The sequence below is a fragment of the Sarcophilus harrisii genome, chromosome 1, assembly GCF_902635505.1.
Source record: "Sarcophilus harrisii chromosome 1, mSarHar1.11, whole genome shotgun sequence".
Taxonomy (NCBI): domain Eukaryota; kingdom Metazoa; phylum Chordata; class Mammalia; order Dasyuromorphia; family Dasyuridae; genus Sarcophilus; species Sarcophilus harrisii.
The window spans coordinates 201,430,177-201,457,248 of record NC_045426.1 but is presented as its reverse complement, the minus strand read 5'-3'; the positions used below and the strand labels follow the sequence as shown (position 1 = coordinate 201,457,248).

The 27,072-nt window shown below is 31.9% G+C and overlaps 1 protein-coding gene across 6 annotated transcripts in view; it reads left to right on the top strand.

Moving 5' to 3' along the window:
* The first annotated feature begins 275 nt into the window (after positions 1-275).
* The window catches only part of LOC100923239 (fibrillin-2-like), a 117,817-nt gene continuing 91,020 nt past the window's right edge, over positions 276-27,072 (top strand). For 2 of the 6 annotated variants that reach the window (XM_031968605.1, XM_031968604.1), the window contains exons 1-11: positions 288-668; positions 1,474-1,596; positions 4,789-4,914; positions 5,970-6,092; positions 7,052-7,171; positions 8,558-8,683; positions 9,871-9,993; positions 10,720-10,818; positions 12,760-12,882; positions 19,126-19,248; positions 21,687-21,830. In XM_031968605.1, the coding sequence (XP_031824465.1) occupies positions 647-668; positions 1,474-1,596; positions 4,789-4,914; positions 5,970-6,092; positions 7,052-7,171; positions 8,558-8,683; positions 9,871-9,993; positions 10,720-10,818; positions 12,760-12,882; positions 19,126-19,248; positions 21,687-21,830 (1,252 nt within the window). In that variant the 5' untranslated portion in view covers positions 288-646. Of the gene's footprint in view, positions 669-1,473; positions 1,597-4,788; positions 4,915-5,969; positions 6,093-7,051; positions 7,172-8,557; positions 8,684-9,870; positions 9,994-10,719; positions 10,819-12,759; positions 12,883-19,125; positions 19,249-21,686; positions 21,831-27,072 lie in introns of all 6 variants that reach the window. The other 4 variants (XR_004234189.1, XR_004234188.1, XM_031968608.1 and 1 more) reach the window with 4 other exon arrangements.

Sequence of the window (27,072 nt, the reverse complement as noted above, 5' to 3'; positions counted from 1 at the left end):
AAATGAGTCTTCTCTTTTGACTCTGTACCCTTGTGTATGAATTATATCATATCTCTGCTCTTAGGATCCTCATCTTTAACTGCTCCCAATTAGGAAGGTATTTTAGCTGTTGTAGTTGCAGCCAACAGTGGATTTACCCAAAAGCTTTATGAAGGGTCACAATATAACATCTGACTTTTGACTGTCATCACCTTAGCTAAACTTGAAGTCACTTAATGTTTTGTCATTTTCAATCCAGGAAGACATAAAGTCTATTAAAAAAAACCACTACCCATTTGGTTCCAGAATTCTGACCACAGAAAGGTACCTCTGCCAGTTGCCAGTGACAGTTTTGGCAGTTGGGAAGAAGAATGAACCCCAGGCTCAGCTCCCCTGATCCCCTCTGTTGCTGTTCATCTGAACAAATCTTTGTCCTCTATGACACAGACTTTTCTGACATTTCAAATGAACTATACTTTTCCCTTAAAAAACCACCCTTTCCCTGAAATCTCACACTTTAACTCTTGCTCACTAAAGTCTATTTAATTCTTTAAAATCAGACATTGATGAATGCAAGATTTCCCTTGACCTTTGTGGAAGTTGTACTTGTGTCAATACTCCAGGCAGTTTTAAATGTGAGTGTTTTGAAGGCTATGAAAGCGTGTTCATGATGATGAAGAACTGTATGGGTAAGTATGGTTGGCTTGCTCTCGAAATTTGAAGCAAATGTAGCATAGACTCATTATCTTGACCCATGCCTATCTCAGAGAATGCTTGCAACATAGCTGTGGACCAAGATGTAACAAATTGATGAAACAAAAAATATGTTCCTTATTACTCTTAGCTCATTGAAAATTCTTGACATCTCAATAGTAGTAAATTAATGATAATGGATTGGATTCATGAAGATCTAAAATCAATAAACTAGATTCACACAGTTTTGTATTAAAATTTATGATATTTTTTGGGAATTATTACTTGTCCCAAAGTTTGACAACTTCAATTTTTTATTATTGCAGCTCTAATTATATAGTATTTTGACCTACTTTCCAGGACGTTGTGAATTACACATTTATATACTGACGTTTAATCTGACCTCTTCAGTGAATATTTGTTGGATAGAAATTATGCTCTTAAAACTCAAAATTCATTTAGTAAATCTGAAATTTAACATTAAAATAAAGCAATCTTTTTTTTAAAAATATATCTGTGATATGTAAATGCTGCCTTTCTTGTGTAGTTTGTAATACCTTTTTTCTTCACCACCACTTAACTTTCTCAAACTACTAAACTTCTTGATAGTTGTAATTTTGAGTTGTACTAAAACTTTGATTAGTTACTAGATTCTTCTAATACTATATTTAGAAGATAGAGGGCCTAGAAAGAGAAAATCCCATTTATTTGTGAAGTTCACTCATTTTCAGATAATTGTTTTCTCATTCTTTACCATTTTTTTCTAAAATTCACTTAATAGATAATATATTTATCTTTCAGACATTAATGAATGTGAACATAACTCTCTACTTTGTAGAGGTGGAAATGATGTGAACGCAGAAGGGAACTTTGAATGTGACTGCTCACTTGGACATGAACTATCATCACATCAGAATTGTGTGGGTGAGTTTGTCTCTAGTCTGTGTCCGCAGAATTAAATAAATTGTAAAAAGAAAATAAGGCTTCCCACAATTACATTATTTGTTGCCCAGATCTCTCTCATTAAATTAAGGTTAGGTTTTAGGAAACCTGGTTTTGGTTTAGTTCTAGGAAGAAAGGCTAATATTTGTTATCCTAGGCAAGTCAGTTACCATTCTGGGCATCAGTTTCCTCATATACTGATAAATTGGACCAGATGCCTCTTAAGTTCCTATTAGTTTTAAAACTAGATTTTCTATTTATAAAAGAACCTTCATATTTTAGATTTTAGTAATTGATCCTTACTACATCTATATTCAGATTGTTTTTTACAATTGATTTTTATCTGATATCATGTACATTACCAGGCAGTAAAACAAATGAATTTCAGTTATTACAGTTTTATTGGGGGAAAATAGCACATGTGTAATGTATACAAATTCAAAAGTTCTAGCTACCAGGAGAAAAGACATATCTTTTCTTTTCTTTTTTGTGCCAGGAGCAGTATTTATTTTAAAAATAATTATAATTTTTTATTGACAGAACCCATGCCTGGGTAATTTTTTTACAACATTATCCCTTGCACTCACTTCTGTTCTGATTTTTTCCCCTCCACCCCCTCCCCCAGATGGCAAGCAGTCCTATACATGTTAAATATGTCACAGTATATCCTAGATACAATATATGTGTGCAGAACCAAACAGTTCTAAAAGACCTATATTTTCAAGAACCTATTTGCTCACACACCTCTGTGATCTTGCACAAATATGTCTTACCCACATGTGCATACACATAAAAATGCTTCCTTGCCATCCCTGCTCTAACTTCATTAAATCCAAGTAAGATAATATTTGTGAAGTGCTTAGCAAAGTACTTATCACGTAATAAGCATTTAATACTTATTCTCTTCCTTTCCCTGAGCCATATGACAATTTCTAAATTTATCAGTCTTTATTATTATAATTAAGAACAACATTTTTGTATATGTGTATTGTTTTTGGTTTCTTCTACTTAGTTTCCATGCTGACTTTTAGTTGTTATAAGAAATAATACACACACACGTACATACATGTAATACTTAGGGAACTGATGTGTCCTATTAGTAGTTTACATTATTTTGTGTGCTGTTCGTCTTGACTCTGTAGAAGTTCAGTGAATCACTCTATTATCCAGGAAGGGAGAATGATATCCAAATCATTCACCAAGTGGCCTTCTCAAGTTACCAACTAAGTAGTCTCCAGCCTGACCGTTAAAAGATTGCATTATCTCAAGTGGCCACTAGAGAGCACTAAGCCTATGAATATCCCTCTACTGTTGAGCAGAGCAACTTAATATGATCATGCTGCCAGGGTTCAGTATTTACTTAGAATAATGTGAAATATTGCTTAGGATATATATATATATATATATATATAATATATATATATTTTTTTTTAAATAGAAAATATAAGGTACCATCCATAGCAAAAGCAAATTATAATTTGTTCATGGAGCTCCCCTGCCTCTAAAACATTCTAAACCCCTTCTGCTTAGTATTGGAGAGTTATATGTGTCCAGATTTGGAACTCTTTTGAGTCCTAGATTACTTCAAAGTAAATCAAGGGAAACACCAAAGGAGCAATTGTCCTCCCTTTTTCTCTACTTGATCAAGTTATATGTTTGATTCAAAATTAATATCAATCAACTCTGCAGCACTAATCTCAGTCATTAGTAAATATTATTTTCAATAGGTATAATTTGTGGAGGCTCAGCACTCTCAGCTAATAAGATGAACAGAAAGATTTCTCAAAGGCAAAAGGATAGAAAAATAATTAAATACTGTATGTCCATATACAGATTTGCTACTTTCCTATCTTTTCCTGTCTCTTGTGCACTGCAAATGCACTTCCCCTAAATTCAGTGTGTGTGTGTGTGTAATCATAAATTAAAAAACACTCTTTCAGACTTCTCTGTCTTCGTCATACCATAACCATTAACTCTAACCTACATAATAATTCAGAACACCTAAGGGTTTAAATACTTTGTCAAAAACAGACATGAGCAAATGTAGAGAAAAAAATAGCATCCTTATAACAACTGTCTTGTCTTTGAAAAAAAATGACTTCATATGCGATTTAAAATAACTTTGAGGTACTACCTCACGCCTATCAGATTGGCTAAGATGATAGGAAAAGATAATGATGAATGTTAGAGAGGATGTGGGCAAACAAGAACAGTAATTCATTGTGGATGAAGTTATGAACTGATCCAGACATTTGGGAAAGCAGTTTGGAATTATGCCTAAAGGCCTATAATACCCTCTGCTCTAGCAGTGTTAGTACTAGGTTTGTATCCCAAAGAGATCATGAGAGAGCAGAAAGGACCTCCATGTGCAAAAATGTTTGTAGTAGTTCTTTTTGTGCTGGCAAGGAATTAGAAATTGAGTAGATACCCATTAATTAGGGAATAGCTAAATAAGTTATGGTATATGAGTGTAATGAAATACTATTTACTATAAGAAATGACGAACAGGCTGATTTCAGAAAAGCCTGGAAAGATTTACATGAACTGATGCTGAGTGAAATAAGCAAAACCAGGAGAACATTGTACATAATAACAAGATTATGTGATGATCAACTGTGATAGATTTAGCTCTTCTCAGCAATACATTGATTCAAGATAATTCCAATAGACATGGAATGGGAAATACCATCTTCATCCTGAGGGAAAAATATGGAGACTGAATGTAGATCAAAGCATACTATTTTCGCCTTTAAAAAAGTTTTCCATTTCTTTCTTGTGGTTTTTCCCTTTTGTTCTAATTTTTCTTTTACAACGTGACTAATATAGAAATATGTTTTAAATGATTGTAGATATACATCTTATCATATTGCATGCTGTCTTGAGAAGGGTAGTGAGGGAAGGAGAGAGAAGAGAAAATTTGTACTTCAAAATCTTATAAAAATGAATATTAAAAGCTATCTTTACATGTAATTGTTAAAACAAAATACTATTTAAAGAAAAACAAAATGCTATTAAAAATACTACTTAAAAAGAAAAATAAAATACTATTTAAAAAGAAAAAAAAAGAAAAATTCCATGAATTATGGAATTCTTATGCAGTTCTTAGTGATTCTTTTAAGTTAATTAATTATAGAATGTTCAACTACTATATAGAAACATTTTTTTCTTTTGCAGATGTAAATGAATGTTTTCTGAGTGATAATCTATATAGAAATGGAAAGTGTGTGAACATGATTGCATCATACCAATGTGCTTGTAATCTTGGATATCAAACAACTCCAGACAGAGAAGATTGTATGGGTAAGAAGGAGGACTATCAGTGTCTTTAAAATTCTTTTAAGTTAGTAAAAGGAGTTTTTGTCACTAAAGAGAACAATCTAAATGGAGAGCCATGAGAAACAGTTATAGTTCTAAGTCACTGTGATCTCAGAATATTTCCTAAACATGTTTGTCTAGTGTTGCATGGTTGTCCTTTGTAATAAGAAATGAGAATCTTTTGACTATCTCTCTTTAGTCCTTTTTTGGATAATCTTTTATATTTTCATTGTTTTTTGTTTAATGAAATATTTTGAGACAATTTACTTTTGCCTTGATTTACTAACTAAAAATGGAGTTTTAATTTTATGAAGTGAATAGTTCTGCAAGGCAGCATGGTTCCTTTCTTTGCTTTGGAGTTATAGGTCTAAACATCTAGGAATCTACTTTTTATAACTTGATCTTTCTATTTATGTTCCTGATTTCTTTAATCTTGGAGAAATGGGGAAAAACTTATCAAAAGAACATGCTAGTTTGTATAAGTAAATAGCTTAGAATAACTACAGAAAAAAATAATCATGAGAAGTGAATAAATATTTAACATGATTGGTAAAATTATTTTTCAAAAGGTGGACTGTTGTGTCCTGCTTTCTAGAGCCCCCAAGTTGGGTAACAAAATGTACTGTGCTTTCTAGAGCTTTCAAGCTCTAGAAAGTGGTAGTTAAAACATACCGTCTTAGTGGACGAGAAGACTCCTGAGGATGGTGGAAATATGGAGTCCATTTATTCCAAATTCTCTCCCCCACACGGGACCACATAAAGTTGCTATTGTATGTAGATTGCCACCTAGTAGCTCTTTGGCACCTGGTATCACTCTGCTTCAATCACAACACAGGCTGTCACTGCCTCCTGACTTCTCAGGAAAACCAAGAGCCATTAGGGTAGATGGGGAATTGAACCAGACATTGTTAGCAGGTTCCCTCTGGGCTGAAGGATCTTATACTTCACTCAGAGTTCCCCAACTATCTGTGGCCCTCTACAGTGGATTTTTTCAAATGAAGAACTGACAAATAATATACAGTTGATATGTTTTTTACCAGGTACTGATGAGTATAGAATAATAAATGGAGGTTGTGACACCCAGTGTTCTAATTCAGAAGGCAACTATGAATGCATTTGCAATGAAGTTTATACCCTGATGCCAGATATGAGAACCTGTGTAGGTAAGGTAACACAATCACAAGCATGTTCTGCAGCTTGGTTAATTTACATTTACATATTTTATTGTATTCGATTCAATTCATCCCAGTAAACATTTATTTAATGCCTATTCATATACAAAGCACTATATTAGACACTGGTAATAAAAACCAAAAATGAAACAATCTCTGCCTCCAGATACCATCCATTCTATAACATTCCACAACTAAATACCAGCTACAAACACAAAAGTAGTTCCAGAAGTTCCAAAAACACTAATAGCAGACTAGGGATTAGCAAATGCACTATGTGTGTGTGTGTGTGTGTGTGTGTGAAAATATTTGAGAGTTGTAATTAGAACTAATGTAAGGATACCAAAGAGTGAAGGGAAGGAGGGAATTTATTCTAGACACGGATAGCATCTATGCCAAGGCGGAAAGATAGAATGCTGTGCATAGGGAACAAATAGCTGGGCAGTTTGAAATAGACAGTATGTGAAGCAGTAAATGTAAAATAAGAATGAAAAGGAAAATGGGATTTCTTTCTGGGCCAATCATTGTCTAGCTGTGGAACTTATGTTTTATCCTTGGGAAATCTTAGAAGCCACTGAATATTTGTTAGTAGAGAAGTGAGGTAGTTAGTTCTGTGTTTCAGGTACATCAATTTGTAGTCTATGGAAGACTGATTGGATATGAAATAGATTGGGTAGGGATTGTGTAAATGAGATGAGGACTGATATAATAGATATTTTGGAAGTTCAATCATAAGGGATATTGAGGATGAGGAAGAAGAAAAAGTCAGGAATGATTTTAAGGAGGTCAACTTGGGCAATTAAAAGAAAGGTAATACCTTCAATAAAAGTTTGGAGAAAGGAGGATTTCTTAGTGAGTTTTATATACTATAGAAGGGATGGAAACAGGTAATCAATGGTATTCTCAGAAATAATTTTAATTTTTATATGTTGCAAATTTCATTTCTTTAGATATTGAAGAATGTGAAAACAATCCTGGAATCTGTGATAGTGGCCATTGTACTAACATTCCCAGTGAGTGTCTCTGCTATGATGATTTCATGGCTTCCATGGATATGAAAACTTGTATTGGTGAGTATTCATTTAAATAACAAGGTATTTAGACATCATATAATTAATCTTTTATATATCATTCTCCAGATAGTTGGAGACACAGATCTGTCATTTCATTTAGTACGGGAACTCCTGATGAGAAAACTCTACTCTCATCTACTAACTCAGATCAGTAACTCCTTGGAAAGTCTTGTTTTCAATACCTGTAGTATTAGGAAGTCAAAGGGCTTGCTCAGACTCACACAGCCCTCATGTATCAAAGGCAAGACTTCAATGCATGTCTTCCTGGTTCCAATATCAGCTCTATTAACAGTATCATGCTGCCTCTCAGTGCTTATGTATATGTACACATAATAGTGTTTCATGATGTAATGTTCACATTATAAGTGTTTCCCAAGAAGTTTGAAAAAAAAAGTTTCATATATTGAACTAGGAAAATAAACCCTCTGCCTTCTCTTAAAATGGGGAGCTCAGGCAAAATAATGTCTATTAATTTGCATTAATGTTTATTTACTGCATTATGGTTTACAAGTGCTTACATTATCTGTATCATAATTGTGAAAAAAGCATTTTACAAATGCTTGCTTTCAAATGAGTAACTTGAGGCTCTAAAATGGAAATTTCTTTCCAATAATTACCCATCTAGTTAGGTTTCTGAGACAGGGACTCAAGCAAAATTCAACTCAAAAGCTAATAAGCTGCTTTCTCTAAATCTTTTATGATTATAGTAAATCATATATGAAATATGTAATCACTGATGAAATTTATCATATTATCAAATTCTATTGAAGACTTTAAAATCAATCTGATTCAGGTTTTAATTCTTCCACTACATAGTCATCTTGAATTAAGGCCAATAAAAATCAACCCAAGAATGAAGAAAGAGTACACACTGTGGTGATTAGCCATTCCAAATTTTAGACTATTTCTGTATCTACATTTTTAGCGATGTATGCTTTTTAACTTAATTAGAACCTGCCAGAAGTTATATTCTTAGAATAGCTTTTCAGATGGTCTCTATGTTAAAATTAGGTATTAGAGTAGGACTTTAGTATAGGATGCTAATTATTTGCTTTTTTAAAAGCTTATTATTGAGAAAATGATAAAAGTAATGAAGAGTTAAGTAGTTAGGGTATTCGTGTATTTATGTTGTATGTGTTTTAATTTCTAAATCATGATAAAACAAGCTGGGAAATATGAAAGAAATACAGCATATTTCTTAATCTCATAAACTTATAAATATATATCCAAGGATGTGTTAGTACAAAATGCATATTTAATATATATTTTGAATGTTTTTGATTTCTATCATTAATGGTCAGTTGCCTGTAAAAACTATTTTATTACATGTGATGATTATTATAGGTAAATGTTAACCAATAAAAATAAAATGTAATCTTGTAGATTTGGATGAATGCCACTTAAATTCTAACATCTGTATGTTTGAAGAATGTGAGAACACAAAAGGATCCTTCATTTGTTGCTGCCAGTTGTGCTGTTCAGGAAAGAGAGAAAACATTGAATATACAGGTATAGTTTAATCATGTATCCATTATTTCATTTTTCTTTTTGCATTTCAGAGGACTGTCATCATTAGAATTCTATTAAATTGCTTATATTAAGTAAACCAAATAGACTGTTACTAAAAACTGTTAACATAGTATAAATGAATTACACCATATCCCTCTGTCTTACTACCTCTGTCTTCACACAGTTGACTTGATTATAGCACACCAAGTTAGCTGGGATCCATGTATGTAATTCACTGGTTCTGATGTGCTTAAGTCTAATTGCTTCAGTAAGATAGGTGTATCATATCATTCTAATCATATGTAACCTCTTTCAAGCCCAAATCTAATCTGTTATCTTTTACTAAATCTTTATGCAGAAAGTAGATGGTCAAACTAGCACTTTCCATTATATTAATAATTATTAATATAAAATTTAGAAGTTTACATATTCTATATTAAATTATACTAATAGAATATTTTTGGAAGTAAAATCAGTAATATTTTGAAAAAGTCTTATTTTAAATTATACTACATTATCTGGCATTTAATCAACTATTGTTTTCTTAGATATAGATGAATGTGACATTGATGTTCACAACTGTAATAGGCATGCTTCATGCTTAAATATCCAAGGAAGCTTCAAATGTAGCTATAGGGAGGGTTATAGTATCGGATGTGTTAGTGAATAGCAAACATAAGTATCAATTATTGGGAAACAAAATTACATTTAGTCAGATATAATATTCTATACTATCTTTTTTTTGTATACATACTTGTAATTTGCATGCTTGCAAAAATGTTGCTTTTCTTCTTGATTTTTATCTTAAAGTCAAAAGATAGCTTTAGTTGCAAGATAATTTTATGCCTAGAAATTTGTTATTTATTATTGAATGGCATATTGAATCAAAGAGTATAAGAAAACATCCATTTTATGTTATGGAAAACTTTCTATCTGAAAACAGCACTTAGAAGTATATCCAATCAATTATATGATTAAAAATATTTTATATATTTTCCAGGCTTTTAACATATCAACAAGATTTAAAAAGTTCAATGAAATAAAAAAAGCAGGAAAGGCAAAACTTTTGCAGGTTTATTTTTTTAAAACATAAATAATAACTTATAAGTTTAAATTAAGGCCAAATTTAATATAATTTATTTGTAAATATTTTACTTTGTATTTTCTTTTGTTCCCTTGGTTTATAGAGCTGGATGAATGTTCTGCTGGAACCCATCAGTGTAGTATAAATGCCCAATGTGTGAACACACCAGGTTTAAACCACTGTGCTTGTTTTGAAGGAGTCACTGGAGATGGCTTTACTTGCTTAGGTTAGTGAAATTTCAAAGATATAGTTTACAACATCTTTTAACTGGCAAATAGTTTTTCTATGCTATCCCTTATTTTGAAGCAATGCTATGAAATGAAATACACTAAGGAGACTTTTCATTATGATTATAGACATAGGACTTTTTTTTTTTTTGACTACTTGGTCTTTATGTTTCTTTCCAGCTCTGAATCTATAATCTTAGATGACTTTTTAAACAAGATTCACTTTATTAGTATCCAATTAAACCTCATTCTTAGGAGAATGGGTCTTTTAAAAAAAAAATACATTATGATGAGATATAGTATAATGCATAATATAAATTATAATATATTTAAAATGATAATGTACCAGATACTTTTTTGCTTACTATATTGCAATGCTTTAAATTACTGCAGTGTTAGTAATTTATTTCCAAATATGGTGATTAAAAACACCATTTTGTAATAAAATTATTTTGAATTAATTACAAAATCAAGGAAAATTATTATCAATCAAGTTGACAATAACAAAATTTTATTGTGAGAGAAAAATAGCAAATATAATACATTCCCTTAAAACTCTTCAGGACAAGATTGTTTGTCTTAAAGATTTACATAGTATGTGCCATTAGTTTAATTGTCAGAATAAATGGCTTGATAAAAGAACAAATAAGAGAAGAAAATGCTTGCATAATAAAACATGAACAGTCATGATAATTTAATAGTAATTAAGTCCCTTTCTTCAATAGATGATGATTGTGCAGAAAACTTTAATCTTTGTGAGAATGGACAGTGCTTGAATATCCCTTCTACATTCACTCCAGGTTCGGGTAGCAAATTCTGCCAAGGTAAGCCAAGAGTATCTCAATTCTCATTTTAAAGTTTATATTTGGCTGCAATAAAACTACAAAAAGAAGTTGAAATGACCTCAATCTGGAAACACTTTTCACATATAAAAGAATACTTTCCAGTAGGGATTATTTTGCAATATAAATAATGATGAAGTTATAGCATTCATACATCACATAATTTTCCTAAATTGGAGCCTATTTGATTGGGCCCTTTTTTGTTTTGTTTTATTTTATTTTATTTCGTTTAACTATTTTTCATTTAAGTGTTGTTGTTTTGTTTTTAACTTATATAGGAAAACTATTCAACTTCTTTTTTTCATCAAATGAAATGTAGTGTATACCTAACATTATTATAATTTTCAAAATATCAACTGCTTATTTTGGGTGGCATCTTCATATTTCACTTGGTCATGTGATTTTCTGTATTTCATCCAGGATGATGTCATTCCTAGAGAAGAGTTTTTATATAGTCTTATATTTTTCCAAGAAAAAGGGTCTGAAATTTCTTTTAAATTAAACAAACAATGCACACAAATGCAAAATGCAGTGTGGAAGATTTTTTTTCTAAAAATTTATAAATAAAAAATTAGCTAGTGGATTTATGGCATTTTTTAAAATTGCTTTTTGCTCCAGTCTTTTTTTAGATCATTTTGGAGAAAAGATTCCAGTATCTGAAGAAGCCTCATTTGTTTTGAGGAAGTTTTTGTAAAGTGATACACACATACACACACAAACAAACACACATACACACACACACGGAATTCTTATATCTGAAGTTGTTAATAAAGTAAATTATTTATTGATGAATTAAGTTGTTCACAGACAAACTGCAAATATAATTTAACCATTATGTTATTTGAAAATGAAATCTTATTTCATTTTTCTAGAGTTTCAGTTCCAGTTGCTAGTAAATAAAATACATAGGAAAAAAATATATACAATAGGAAAGTGACTTAGTATTTGAAAATATGATCTCATTTTGGAGCTTTGCTATCAAAAGTGAATCCCTTAATATAATCAGTGTTCATATGCTAATTTTAGTGTAGTTAAAATTAATCATTTTAACCCCTTTGTGAATAAACTATTGAGAAGGACCAGGAATTTCTATTAGTCTCAAAGTATGGACAAATGAAGAAAAGCATTTAAAATATTTTTAAATTCTAAAAAATATAAAGAAAATTGTTTTAGAAAAGTTTACTCTTTTCCTTTACTTGTATGGGTATATATGAATACATACAGTTGTTATATCAGTACTAGTATTCATGCACGCTTAATTTGAAAGGGGGCACAGACAAATATCCTCATGTTTACTCATATTTAATGAATTGAGTTTCTAACTACAATACAACTTTGAAGAAATTTAAAATGAGATAGAAGGGATTTTTTACATGATTTTAGAAACAAAAACTCTTTTAGATTGAATGCAATCAGATTTGTACCTTAATTATTAAGGTTTATAAGGTATTCTTCTAGTTGAGTGCAACATAAACAAAATTACACAATCAAAGGTTTGAAAATTAAATTTAGAAATTATGCTTTATAATTCTGAATATTAACCCAAACAAAGTTTTGTTTTCATGCATTTTCTTTTCACTTACCAGATTTTTTTTTTACCACATGCTAATGTTCTCAATGCTTTATTAAGTAATTTTTATAAGAATTAAAAAGTTCTTTAAAAAATTTGAACATAGCACCTTTAAATGTTTTCCATTTAATTTTGGTCTAACCAAAAATTACTTTCCTGTTTTTAGCACATGGTTGATATTTGGTATCTTATTAATATTAAACTATAATTACAAATAAAATATCGACATTAAGTTTTGCAAAAGGGGGAAATCAAATAGATTAATACAATATATAATTAGTTTAGTACCAGCATTTTATCTGTTGCTGGTATTGGAAACGAATGATATAATAACATATTTTACATGCCTTTAGATATTGATGAATGTTCATTCCAGAATATCCGTGTCTTTGGAACATGTAAAAACCTTCCAACAATGTTTCATAGCATCTGTGATGATGTCTATGAACTGGATAGAACAGAAGATAACTGTACAGGTCTGTCAATTCTTTAAATATAGAAATTGTTTCTAAAGATATTTGATTATATTCTAATTAGTGAATGTGACTACTTGGTGCCAGTTTTAAGAAATGATAATGGGGCAATTAAATAGTTGCTTAACATTGCACATCTTTTTTGCCATTTACACTATCCAATGTGGTTGGCTTTGCAATATTATTACCCTCTTTTTACAGATGAGGCTCAAACTGGTTACACATGTTAGAATAATGATGATAATCAGAATGATAGCAATAATAAATATTTAGCATTTCTATAAGGTTTTAAGGTTCCCAAAGTGCTTAATAAATATTATCTCATTTGAACCTCAGAACAATCCTCAAAAATAGGAGATGTTTTTAGCATTTTGCAGGTGAGGAAACAGGCACACAGAGATTGAGTAGGCCAGAGTCATACAGTTTGTGTCTGTGTTCTTCCTGATTCAAAATTCAGAAGTCTTATTTGCTATGTCATTTGACTGCCCTGACACAAATTTGTTTTTTCTGATGATGTCACCTTGGAATTTATAGTTGCCACTATTCTCAGCTGGTTAATTAGCTAAACTTTCTCAAGTTAGTGATTGTTTTTTTCATGTTAAAGGAAAAAAATGTTATTTTTGTAGATCATTTACTTATTTTTCTTAATGTGAGAACTCATTGTATATATTTGACTATGGATTGATTAAGCCATATAAATCCTAGAATAATAACTTTGAATGCCTCAAATAATATTCATTATGTAATATGCAGCTATGATACTTATATTCTTCAAATGAATTTTCAGATAAACATGTAGATTAAGCATTGTTTTGTGCCAGAAACCATGTTCTAGGGATACAGAAAAAGGCAAAAAACACTGTCCCAGCCCTCAAGCAGTTCAGATTCTGATGGAAAAGACATGGTGTAAATAAATTGGTCCATACCAAATGATAGAAAGTAATTTGATTGGAGTGGAGATGAGATTGCAAAAGGCCTCTTGTGGAAGGTCAACAAGAATTTATTAAGAATGTACCATGTCCATGATATTACATTAAGTGCTAGATACTAGTTATTCAAAGAAAAACAAAGGAAAGACAGGAAAACTTAGAGGAGGAATGAACATTCCAGGCCCACTTTATTGGTTTCACTAAAATGTGAAATTTGGAGAGGTAGAGAGGAAGGGGAAGTCAAGATGGCAGAATGAAGAGTCACAATTGACAAACTTTGTTCAAAATGGCCACAGAAAATGCCAGCTTGAATTCTGACTCAACATAAATAAAATCATATTCTTTCCAGTCTATGGAAGATAAAAAAATATAGAATGAGAGGTCTTTGAACATCACAGTAGAAGGTGGTTAGGAACACTGATCACAGGCACAATGAAAGTGTCTGCCTTGGAAGAGACAGGTTGAAGCAGTAGCAGCAGTGGGAATACTAGATCCAACTTAATCCACAGGGATGAAAAGGGGCTGAACAACTTGGATGCCAGATGACCCCTATGTTAAGACTGGGTGCAGGATACGATGTCATTTGATAGCTCTAGATGAATTTCCAGTTCTTGTCATAGTTCCAGGGAAGGGCTATAGTAGTGAGGGAGAAAGAGACCTTAACTCAGTAAAGACCAGAAGATCAGAAGGGCAGTAACCAGTCTTCTTAATAAATTCAACCCTATATTGCAGGCATCAAAAACCTGTAGATCATCAGATTAAAATATAGAAGTTCAAGTCAGCCATTTCCCAGGTCGTCCCTTTTTCCACAGGAGTAAGAAGACCCCAATGCTAACAAAATCAAGAAATCAGAAAAAAATGAGCAAATAGAAAGGGAACCTGACTATAACAAAATAGGGAAGGTCAAGACATAAACCAAGAAGATGGCTAGAAAATATAAGAAAAACTTCAAAGAAAAATGCAAATTATACATAAACCAGAAAGATTTTTTAAAATATTTAAATTTTTAACATTAATAAGAATGGTAGAGGAAAATGTGAAAAGAAATGAGAACTAAGTAAGAAAATTATTAAAAGAGAATTAACAATTTAGTAAAAGACAAAAATACTGATCTTTACAAATTGGAAATGGCCAAATGGTAAGAGGTGAAAAACCTCACTGAAGAAAATAAAAATTGGGTTAACCAAGGAGAAACTAATGACTAAATGAGACATTATAAAGTCAAAAGACTGGAAAAAATTAAAATGTGAAATATTTCATAGGAAAAACAGCTGATTTGAATAAGAAAACATAACTGAGGAGACATAATTTAAGAATCATTGAAGTACTTGATTTTAAAAAGCCTAAATATTAATTTAAGAAATTTTAAATGAAAACTACCTATTATAGAATCAGAAGACAAAGTAAAAATTACTTATTGGTCCCTTGAAAGAAAACTCAAAATGGAAAGCTGCCAAAAACAAGTAGTCAAATCCAGAGCTCCCAGATGGAGAAAATACTGAAAGAAGCCAGAAAGAATTGAGATGCTTTGGAAGCACACTCAGGATCACACAAGATTTAGCATCTACAATTATAAAGAAGCAGAGGATTTAGGCAATAATTTTTTTTTTTTCAGAAAGCAAAGGAATTGGAATTATAAGCAAGAATTACCTAGCCAGCAAAACTGAATATAATCTTATGGGAGTGTGTGTGTGGAAAAATAATAAATAAGAAGATGATCTTTTTCAAATATTTTTGATGAAAAGAGCAGAACTCAATAGAAAATTTTAAGTCTTGTGTAGGTAAATCACTGTAGCTAGATGGTAGAATGGAGGGGATCCAAGTAGAACAACACTGGAAAGATAGAAGACAAAATGTGAAGAACTTTTTTTTTTCCGAATCATGGAAGTAATTGGGAACCACTGAAGTGGTCTGGGGACTGGAAAAAAGTGTGTTTTTTTTTGGGGGGGGATACTTTTAAGAAAATCACTACCCCATATATGAAAATTATGGAATATTACTGTTCTGTAAGAAATGACCAACAGGATAATTTCAGAAAGGCCTGGAGAGACTTACATGAACTGATGCTGAGTGAAATGAGCAGGACCAGGAGATCATTATATACTTCAACAACAATACTATATGATGACCAGTTCTGATGGATCAGGCCCTCCTCAGCACCGAGATCAACCAAATCATTTCTAATGGAGCAGTAATGAACTGAACTAGCTATGGCCAGAAAAAGAACTCTGGGAGATGACTAAAAACCATTACATTGAATTCCCAATCCCTATATTTATGCACACCTGCATTTTTGATTTCCTTCACAAGCTAATTGTACAATATTTCAGAGTCTGATTCTTTTTCTACAGCAAAATAACGTTTTGGTCAGGTATACTTATTGTGTATCTAATTTATATTTTAATATATTTAACATCTACTGGTCATCCTGCCATCTAGGGGAGGGGGTGGGGGGGGGTAAGAGGTGAAAAATTGGAACAAGAGGTTTGGCAATTGTTAACGCTGTAAAGTTACCCATGTATATATCCTGTAAATAAAAGGCTATTAAATTTAAAAAAAAAAAAAAAAAAAAGAAAATCACTACCCCAAATAGCAGGACTAATTAGAAAACCGTTGTAATAGTTGAGGTGAGAAGGGCCTAAGTAGGAACTTTTTAGATTGGAAAAAAAAAAGGGAAATAAATTTAAAAATAATTCTTATACATTAGGTTAAATATGTAGGATGAATTTGAGTGAAGAGTCAAGAATGACATCTTGATTGTAAACTTATGGAACTAGAGAATGATAATATCTTCAGTAGTAATATAAGAGTTGGAAAGAAAGGAAAGTTTAGGGTAAAGATAATGGCCTGTTATGGAGCATGTTTGTTGAATGTGAAATGTCAAGGCTACATCTAGTTTGAAATGTCCTAAAACCAGTTGATATAGGATTAGAACATACCAAATACTAGAGCTATATATATAGATCTAAGTGTAACCAGCACAGAGATTATAATTAAAATATTAAAAGCATATGAAGTCATCCAATGAGAAACTGTAGCGAGAAAAGGCAATCCAGAGCAGATACTTGGATTACCTGGTTAAATAGGCATGACAAGAATTACTATAAAGAACAATTCTTGTGAAAGGACCAAGAAAGAATAATTATAAAACACTAGTGCAGAGAGAGTATTAATGAGGGATTAATGAAGAGAGGGATTAATACTGTCAAAAACTGCAGAAAACCCAAGGATAAAAATTGATTTAAAAAGCCAAATTACTTGATTTGACAAGAGATTATTGATAACTTTTGAGAGGCAATTATAGTTGAATAAATTTGTTTAGAAGCCAGGTTTCAGAAGTTATAGAACCACATGAGAAGAGCAGTAAAGCATTTGATATAGCTAGTTTTCTAAAGGAAGTTAGAATGGAAAGGAGTTATAAATGATAGCTAGTAGAATATTTGTAAACAAGTGTATTTGAAGGATTAAGGAGAAAAGAGCTTGTTTGTACAAAATATAAACCAGTAGGTAAGAAGAGCCGAAAATTGAAAGATAGGGATGATATTGGAGGCAAGAAAAACAGGAGGAGATGGAGTCAAGAGTACATTTAGAGGATTTATTTTGACTAGGGAAAAAATTACTTTTTAATCTGAGAGGCAGAAGGGAAAGAAAGGGGGGAAAGAATAAGGCATTTATATAATATATAAACTGTGTCAGGCATTGTGTACTAAGTGATTTTATTCTATACCTATCTTATTTGAACTTCACAACAACTCTATGTTGATAGTCTTGAGAACAAGACAGAAAGGCTTAAAATAGCTGCTTTGATGAGTGTAATTTTGAATATATTAAGGAGGTATAAAAAGATTCCTATGCTGTAGAGAACTCAAGTTAAGGTTTATATTTTTAAATTTGTATTCTGCACTTAGTAAGAGTTCTTGGTTTTCTTCAACTTAATTCAGCAGTATTTAAATAGGGAAAAGGGCTACAGTTAATGAGAGCAGTCCATTGTTAGGATTTGACAGAGTATAATTGGTGATAGATAAAATTTAATAAAGATGTGTTAAAAAGTAAAACATAGTATAGTGTTGAACTGATTCATTGGAGTTGAGTAATGAAGGGGGAGAGTATACTTAAGCAGGTAATTGACTTCAGGGAAAAATAACTGAAGAATAAAGAAATTAAGAGATCATAGTAGGAACAAAGGACAGAACTATGTGTCATAAGGTATAGAGAATTATCAAATTATAAAAAGATTAAGAACAAATAGGAGTGCATTAACATAAATAGAGCAGATGTAAATGATGGTAAGAGCAAAGAGATGACCACGTATGTAATTGACATATAAATGAAGGAGTAGGTCATGGAAATTAAATACACTGTTATCTATCTACAATACATACACACATTTTATATATACACACACACACACACACACACACATAGACACATACATATATATGCATATATATGTACACATGTGTAAATATAAGACAAAAATGGGAAGGAGGAAGGGAAGGAGAAAATAATAAAAGAATAAGCACTAATATGTGCAAGCCACTGTGCTAAGTGATTTTTTTTAATACAATCCTCATAAAAATCTTGCAAGTTAAGTTTTATTATTATACTTATTTCACAGTTGAGGAAATTGAGGTCAAGTGACTTATCCAGGCTCTTATGGTTGACATCTGAAACCAGATTGTAACTCAAGGTTTCCTGACAATAAACTCAGTGAATCTACTCTGTCATCAGCTGCCTCTGAAGTAATAGGAGAAATAGTAAAGAAGGATGCCTGAATGATGTGTAAATATATGTGTATCTGTGTGTGTATGTATGAATGTGTCTACATATATGTACATATATTAAACCCCTCTAATACTAAGGCAAGAGTTGAGGGGGGAAGCAAGAAAACCTTTAAACTAATTGAGGAAAGAAAGTTAATGTTCTGAGGATTGATAACTACCAGAATCTTAACAGATAAATTTGGATAATATAAATAACAAAGGAAGAGATATTGCTAAAGGATTGCAGCAGAGGGAAGAGTCTAAAAATATCAGTGGAGAAAAAGGAGCCTTCCTCTGCAATTGATCTTATTCAAAATTTTTTTAAATTTCCTATTTAAGTTACAGAAGCCAAAATTATATTTCTCTTAATATTACATATTTGAGCCTTCAAATTTTGTTCATTGTATTGGTCAGCACAAAAGTTTTTCAAATCTTCTCTTTACCTTTTCCTTCTCATCCATTTAAAACTCTTGTCAATAATTTAAACTGATTTGAAGCATCAATATATATGAGATATTTTAAAAATCAAAATTTCAAAAATGTTTTTCTTCTAGATGTTGATGAGTGTGTCAATCCTACCAATTGTGTTAATGGTTTCTGTGTCAATATCCCTGGTCGATTTGAATGTAATTGTCCACCAGACTTCCAGCTAAACCCAACTGGTACAGATTGTGTGGGTATGTATAATTTAGGGAGAAAATAGTGAAAATTTATTTAACTTCTTAGAATATGAATTCTAATGTGTCCTTTTTAAAAATAATTTTAAAAGCATATAATTTAAATTAATTTTCTTTTGACTTTTGTTAAATTAAATTTGTTACATTTAATATGTAACAATTACCAGCATTTTCATATCTTCTTTGGGATATATAATATTTATTTTATTTATCTAATAGAAGTAGAAGATTGAGTAAATATTCTTTTCTTTTTAAAAATCATTTATTTAAAAAATACAAAATATGAAAGAACAAAATAGAAAAAGAAAAAAGAAAGAAACAAAACAAAATATTGTTGTGTCCAATAGATCATCAGGGAAAATTCAAAATATATAATAAATGTCCATTTTAAGAAAGCATATATATTAGTAAAAGACATGGTATTCATTATTGTCCATCTTTGCTTCTTTGTAGATTTTCTTTTTCTGTGCACTTTTATTTTTCTTCTTTTTCCTTTTCATCCACTCCATCTCCCCCAAGCAAGCTATAGTTAATCACAGATATATTTATGTATATATTTATATGTAAATGTGTAAATATATACATATTAATGTATACATACTTATGTGTTTTTGCACATACATTCTATATACACACATACTTTTGCAAATAAATCTATATACACACATATTTGTACATATGCATAAGTGAATTAAAATTTTAAACTAGAAGGCATGGAGATTTTATTTATTCTCTTTTTTTTAATTCAATAGTATTGTATTTTTCCAATTACATGTAAAGATAGCTTTCAGCATTCATTTTTGTAAGATTTTGAGTTCCAACTTTTTGTCCTACTTTCATCCTCTATCTCTTCCCCTCCCCAAAACATCAAGCAATCTGACAAGTAATATATATAGAATCATTTTAAACATATTTTCATTTTAGTTATGATGTGAAAAAAAAAAAGAACAAAAGGGGAAGCATAAGAAAGAAATGGCAAACATTTTTTAAAAAGTTAAAAATAGTATCAAAGGATCTACATTCAGTTTCCATAGTTCTCTCTCTGGATACAGATAGCATATTCCATCCCAAGCCTATTGGAATTGTCATAGGTTGATGTATTGCTGAGAAGAGCTAAGTCTATCAAAGTTGATCATCACATAATTTTGTTACTGTGTACAAGGTACTCTGGTTATGTCTACTTCACTCAGCATCAGTTCATGTAAGTCTTTCTGGGCTTTTCTGAAATTAGCTGCTCGTTGTTTCTTATAGAACAATCATATTCAATTACATTCATATATCCCAACTTATTAAGCCATCCCCCAATTGATGGACATTGACTCAATTTCCAATTTCTTGCCATCACAAAAGAACTACTACAAACATTTTTTGCACAATCCCAATTATGACAGTACTGGATCAAAGAATATGCAGAGTTTTATAGCCCTTTGGGCATGGTTCCAAATTTGAGCTTAACTTTTAAACTTTTGCAAAATACTAAAATATAGTAAGAGAATGGACAATAGACATCTAGAAAAGTAAAATGGTAAATCACAAATGGACAGCATGACCTTATGAAGAATAATCATGCCTTACATTTTGACATTTGATATTAGTTTACCATGATTTTAGGAAAGCATATAATAAATTCTCTTGTGTTATGGGGAAGAAAAGATGAAAAAATAATCTAGATGATAGCATAATTTAGTGGATTAGGAACTGATTTAATTCTAATTGAATAGATTGAATATTCCAATGGTTTGATGCAAATTGGGAAGGAGATCTCTAGAGAACTTACTAGAGATCATTTGGTCTTAAGATACTGAGAAGTTTATCACTAACAAAGGAGAAGCTACCACACTTGATGAGAAAAAAAAGGAAAAATATTAAGGAAGGGAGAAAGAGTTGTCTTAATTGACTATAAATTACGTCAGTGAATAATATATATCATCAAAAATAGTCTTAGGTCACATGAGAGATCATGTTCAATATTAGGGAAGTGCTTATCCTGCCATATTCTATTTTAGTCAAACCTCATTTGGAGTACAAGTTCAGGAACATTAAAGAACGTTGAAAACTCAAAACATATCTAGAGAAGGGATAACTAGGAAACCTAGTTATCCCTTCTCTAGATATGTTTCTAGATATGTTCATGTCATTCAAAGGGACTGGGAATTTGACAGGCGTTAAGTAAAGTTGAAGAATAGTCATGTGGAAAAGCAAATAGTGCATTGATGGTATGTTTTCAACATAAGGAAAAACTTAATAATAATAATAATTATTCCAATGTAGATGAATTTACCTCAAGATACTAAATATAGTTTAGAAGGTATTTCCCCCCCCCCAAGCCCAGTTATATTAGATGATATAAGAAATCTTTACCAATTTCTCACAAAAACAAATGTGAATGTTTGTATAGTATTTTTCCATACAGTACAAGTTCCTATATTGTTCTACAGATAATCAAGTTGGTAATTATTACCTGAAATTTGGTCCCCCCTGCAACACTGAGATTGGCGTTGGAGTTAGTCATTCCTCATGTTCCTGCTCTCTGGGAAAGACTTGGGGAAATTCCTGTGAGAGTTGTCCACCTGTGAACAGCAGTAAGTATAAATATATTTGTAATTTTCTAGATGTTGTAACTGTCATGTTTGAGATTTTAACAAATGGGTCGACTAAGGTAGATCTCTGTGCAAAATAACATTTATTGTTATTTGTCATTAGTGTTACTTCCTACTTGTCAATAAATGGGTCAATGGATGACGTCTTATGACAAACACCCAAGCTCAGAAAAGGGCAGCTAATATCATGGGATTTGGAGCAACATGATTGGTTACAAAATTGAGCTCAAGGGAAAACCTCCAGATATGAGTTAGCAAACAGTTCAGACTTTTGGAGAGCAAATCAATGGAATAAAGATAATAGCTCCAACCCCCTTTGTGTTCATATGCATTCTCCAAGGTCAGTTAAATTTTTTGAGTAGGAGAGCTGGATTTTTAAACAACCCATTACAGGCTAACCAAACTCTGAATTAAATTTGTAGACAAAGAACCATGACTTAAGAAGTGCAGGACAGAAAAAGTATACAGGATTGATCTTAATCTCTTCAAAACCTTCTGGAAATAGATTGCCAAAGACAATTTAACACTTAACAATAAAAGGAAAGGGGAAAAGTTAGTTTTATTTTAATCCTTGTCTATTTTAAATGGGTAGGTGAATATTAAAAAAAAAAAAAAACTAGGACTGATGTCAAGAATAACTTAGTATTGCAGTGAATGATCTGGACTTAAAATGCATTTTAATAATTCTTAAATAGCTCCATCAAACTTAAAATTTTCATTATGAAATGCAGTAGGTTACTTTTGGCACAGTCCTACTACATTCTCTATGAATCAGTTAATAATCTTCAAACATATTAGCATCAAAATTCTAAAGGCAATGTAATATTTTCCCTGAAAAAACCAAAAATTGATATGTCAGTTCCACACAGTAGATTGCAGATTTTTCTGGAACAGGATAAACTTAACTTTTACATTCATATAGACTGAAATATTTCTGTTAATAAAAAGGATAATGAATTCTTATCATTTTTCAAATTCATACACTAAAGTAAAATATATTAGCCAGAAAGTAGATTATAGCTTTTCTGAACTTTTATTCTGTTTTGAGATTAATTTCCTTCTTGAAATTAGTCAAAGAATGTCTTCAGATTCTTTTAAGTTCCAACATTGACATAAGCTACACTATTCTACATTCGGCTTTTATTTATAAGGGAGAAAGATGTTTTTCTTCCATTTTATTTCTATATTGTGACTAGAATTTATAAGGTTGTAATGCTTTTGACAGTAGATTTTGGAGAGCCATGATCACATGACTAGAACAATGATGTGCTAATTACTTTTTCTAAACCACTGAAACCCTTCAAAAAAGAATTATCTACCAGATATAAAGTAATTACAGTTAAATCCACAGGAGAAAGAAGATAAGAACCCCAGCAAGGTAAAATCATTATAAATTAACATCCATCAAAGGTCTCTCTAATACTTAAAGCACTCAGCACCCTGTATCCCACTTACCTTTATGTGCCACAGGAGGAACTCTGGTTTGTGCAGAAGCCCATCTTTTACCCATCCCACACCACACTCCTGTGGAAACTCTTACCAAAACAATTTCCCTCCACCCACAAAAATGATCAGACACAATCTTGATTTCTTGTTAATTCTAATTTTAGGTATTAGTCAAATTCTTTGTTTTAGAGTCTTTCTTGTTCAAAGGGAATTTGTCTTGGTGGAAGAGACTTGGGACACCCTGAACATTAAACTACTTTGGATTGCCAGTTATCAGAGACATGGAACACACATTCATTGGAAAACAGGAATCTTGCAAAAGGTTCTTTTGATTTGTTCACAGCAAGCTGCACCCAGAGAGTAGGTGCAACTACTTGCTTAGTCCATTGATTTCAGAAGTGGCAATTTAATCTCAACATATAGGAATTTGTCTAGCTGACCCATCTGAGTAACATTGTGAAAATTAGTATACATGGGACACCGAGCATATTACCAAAAATCTCTCAAAAAAAAGCTTATTTAGAAATCTGTTGCAACCAAAAATGTGGACTCTCTTCAAATCCCCAGATCCTTTAAGGTCTTTTCCTGAACTCATTTAACCCCAAACAAGATATTAGTGAGACAAAATTGATCTCAAAGCTTACACACAAGAAGTTCAGGGAAGGAATATCTTCTATTTACCCTCAGCAAATGATATTCCAAGCTCTGAAATAAGTGCTGAGGATACAAAGAAGGCAAAATAAATGTGCTCAGGAAGCTTGCTGTCAAGTATGAACAATTATGAACAATGTTAAATTGGGAATAATCTCAAGAGGGAAAGAATCAGGATTAAAAAGGATTATTTTACAGAAATTGGAACTTTGCTTGAGACTTGAAGGAAATCATGATGGAAATAAGATGGGAAGGAAGAGAATTCCAGACATGGCGGGGGGGCATCAAGAGATGAAGGAATGTGAAGAACATCAAAGAGACCAATGTCACTAAAATGAAGAATACATGGAGGGAAGTAAGGAATGCTAGAAAGATAAAGTCCAAATTATAAAGAATTTAAAAGCCAAGAAGAAGATTTTTATTGAGAAAATAGGTTGATACTGGAGCTTACTGACTGGGGTGTGAAAATAGTCTGACTTGCATTTTAGAAAGATCAGTTTGACAGCTGAGTGAAGGACTGATTAGTTTGAAGAGACTTGTGATAAAAGATCAAACCACAGGCTGTTGCTATATTTAGTCCAGGTATGAAATGAAGAGAACCTGTACCAGGATGATTAGGGTCAGAAGTCAGAAGCCAGAATGTTGCCAAAGGTAGAAACAACAGTGTTTGACAACAAATTGGATATAGAGGATGAGAGGCAAACCTAAGTTGTTTAGGTTGTGAGCCTAGGCCCCTGGGAAGATGGTATTATCCTAGACCATCATAAATAAAAAGAGGGAAGGATTTTGTGTGAAAAACTAATTGTTATATTTAGATTACAATGTTTATTATGCATTCAGTTGAAATTAGAAATGTGAAACTGGAGTTTGGGTTAAGGGTACATAGTCATACCATAGAGATAATTTGAGTCCAAGGGGAGCTGATATCACTAAGTAAAAGAAGACAGATGGCAGCATGGCAGCTACATGGTGCACTGGTTAGAACATCAGCACTGAAGTCAGGAGGATCTCAGTTAAAATTTGTCCTCAGACACTTTTAAGGCCTTCCTAGCTGTGTGATCCTGGGCAAGCCAGTTAAACCCAATTATCTAATGATAAAGAATGAATAATAGGGAAGAAAGCACACATGATTAAGATCCAGCAAAGGAATGGTTCTACAAGAGGAAAAGCAAGAGAAAATGGTGTCAGAGAAAAATGAGAGAAAAAAGAATATTAAAAAGAGGATGAGTGATTGTATCAAAAGCTGCAGAGATTTAAAAAAAAATGAGAATTTTGAAAATGCCCCTAGATTTGGAAATTAAGAATATTGTACTTAAGATTTCATTGTTATGGATAAATCCTGAGTAAGATAACTCTCCTAATACAGGTCAACACATTCTCTGCAACTTTTGGTCTTCAGGGTTGCTTTGAGTACAGAGGAAGATTTCACTTCAGTAAGGATGGAGATTCTACTATCTCAGAGTCAGGAATTGAATCCAGGTATTACTAGCTTTGAGGATGGCTCTCTATCTACATAGTGTCATGCTCACTCTCAAGAACCTTAAAAAGTGCCTCCTCTTAGAAGCAGCCATAGTAGCCTAGGAATTGAGTAGCTTGTTTTATAGAACAAATAATTGGCTCAGATTGCTACAAAAGCTAGCTGCCCCTTTTTAGAAATTGTCTGTGTGTATTCTTAGCGCTTTAGATTGTGACATAGCACTCAAAAAGATGAGACAAAAATTACATGTGGGAACCACATCTGCTACAACTTCCTGAATGCAGAAATGGAATATTTTATATGTGCTGAGAATATGCTAGCCCTGGTTTTAAATAAATTGTCCCAGGAGGATATGACAAATAAGAAAAACTGAATTCAATAATGAAGAAAATATAAAAGAGAGCTGATCTGAATTTATAATATAAAAAATAGCAAGAGAATCCATAGATCTCCAGAAAAAGAAAAAAAATTAAAATTTCCAAGATGAATTTTAATTTAACAATTTCCCATAAACACAAAAGTGTTTATATAATGTAAGAGATCAAAATAATTTCAGCTTATCAAGGAAGAAAAAAATTGATCACTGCAAGTTCATTCCAGAACCAAGAAGGACTTGAATATATTCCAAGAAGAAATAAAGATCAAGTTGCAACACCAAATGATGTAGCCTGAAAATCTGAACTAGATTATCAAAGAAAAAAAAATGGACCAACAGATTGAAACAATTAAAGTATTTCTGAGAAAAAAAAGGCCAAAACACAAGCAAGCAGAATATTTGACTTGGAACACTCCAGAAAAACATTAAAATAGTAAGGAAGTACAACTACTAAAAAAAGAATAAAAGTAATTACACTTACTCAGAGATGTTTTATTTTTTTAAATAAGGAAAGAAGGATAGATCATCAGTAGGATAAAGACATGAAATTTAAGAAACAGAAGTAAAAGTGGAAAAATGGAATCAAAGCCCTATGACTAAACTTTTAAATTTACTTACCTCTCCCTTTACTCCCTTGTATGTGTGTGTGTGTGAGTGTATGTGTGTGTGTATTATGTTGTTCACTTGTTTCAATTATGTCCAGCTCTTTCTGACCCCATTTGGGATTTTGCTGGGCAGATACTGATGTAGTTTGTCATTCTCTTCAGTTTATTTTACACATGAAGAAAAAGAAGCAAAAAAGATTAAGTGACTTGCTTAGGATCATGCAGCTAGTAAATGTCTCAGGTCAGATTTGATCCAAGAGAGATGAGTCTTGCTGACTCCAGGCCCAGCATTCTCCACTGTACCACCTGATCACCCTAATATATTTTGTGGAACAGAGTTGCAAAATTGAAGGATTCCAAAACAAAAGAGAGGTGGAGGAATAAAAGGAAATGAATGATGCATTTGTACCAAGTCCAGTGTTGAACAATGAAGGGATGGTGATTGCAGAGAAATGATTGCAAGAGAGAAGAATTGCATTTGAGTAGAGTAAAGAGCTTGCTTCAATAAGGGTTGGTGGTCCCACTTTTAAATATTCCCTTGAGAGAGGAACTGTAATCCTATAATGTAAGATGAGGCCTCATTATTGGCAGGAGGAGTTGGTCCATTTTTGAAATTTACTTTCTCTGAAAGTGTTATGTCTATTTAGCATCCTAGTCAGGAACAAGAAA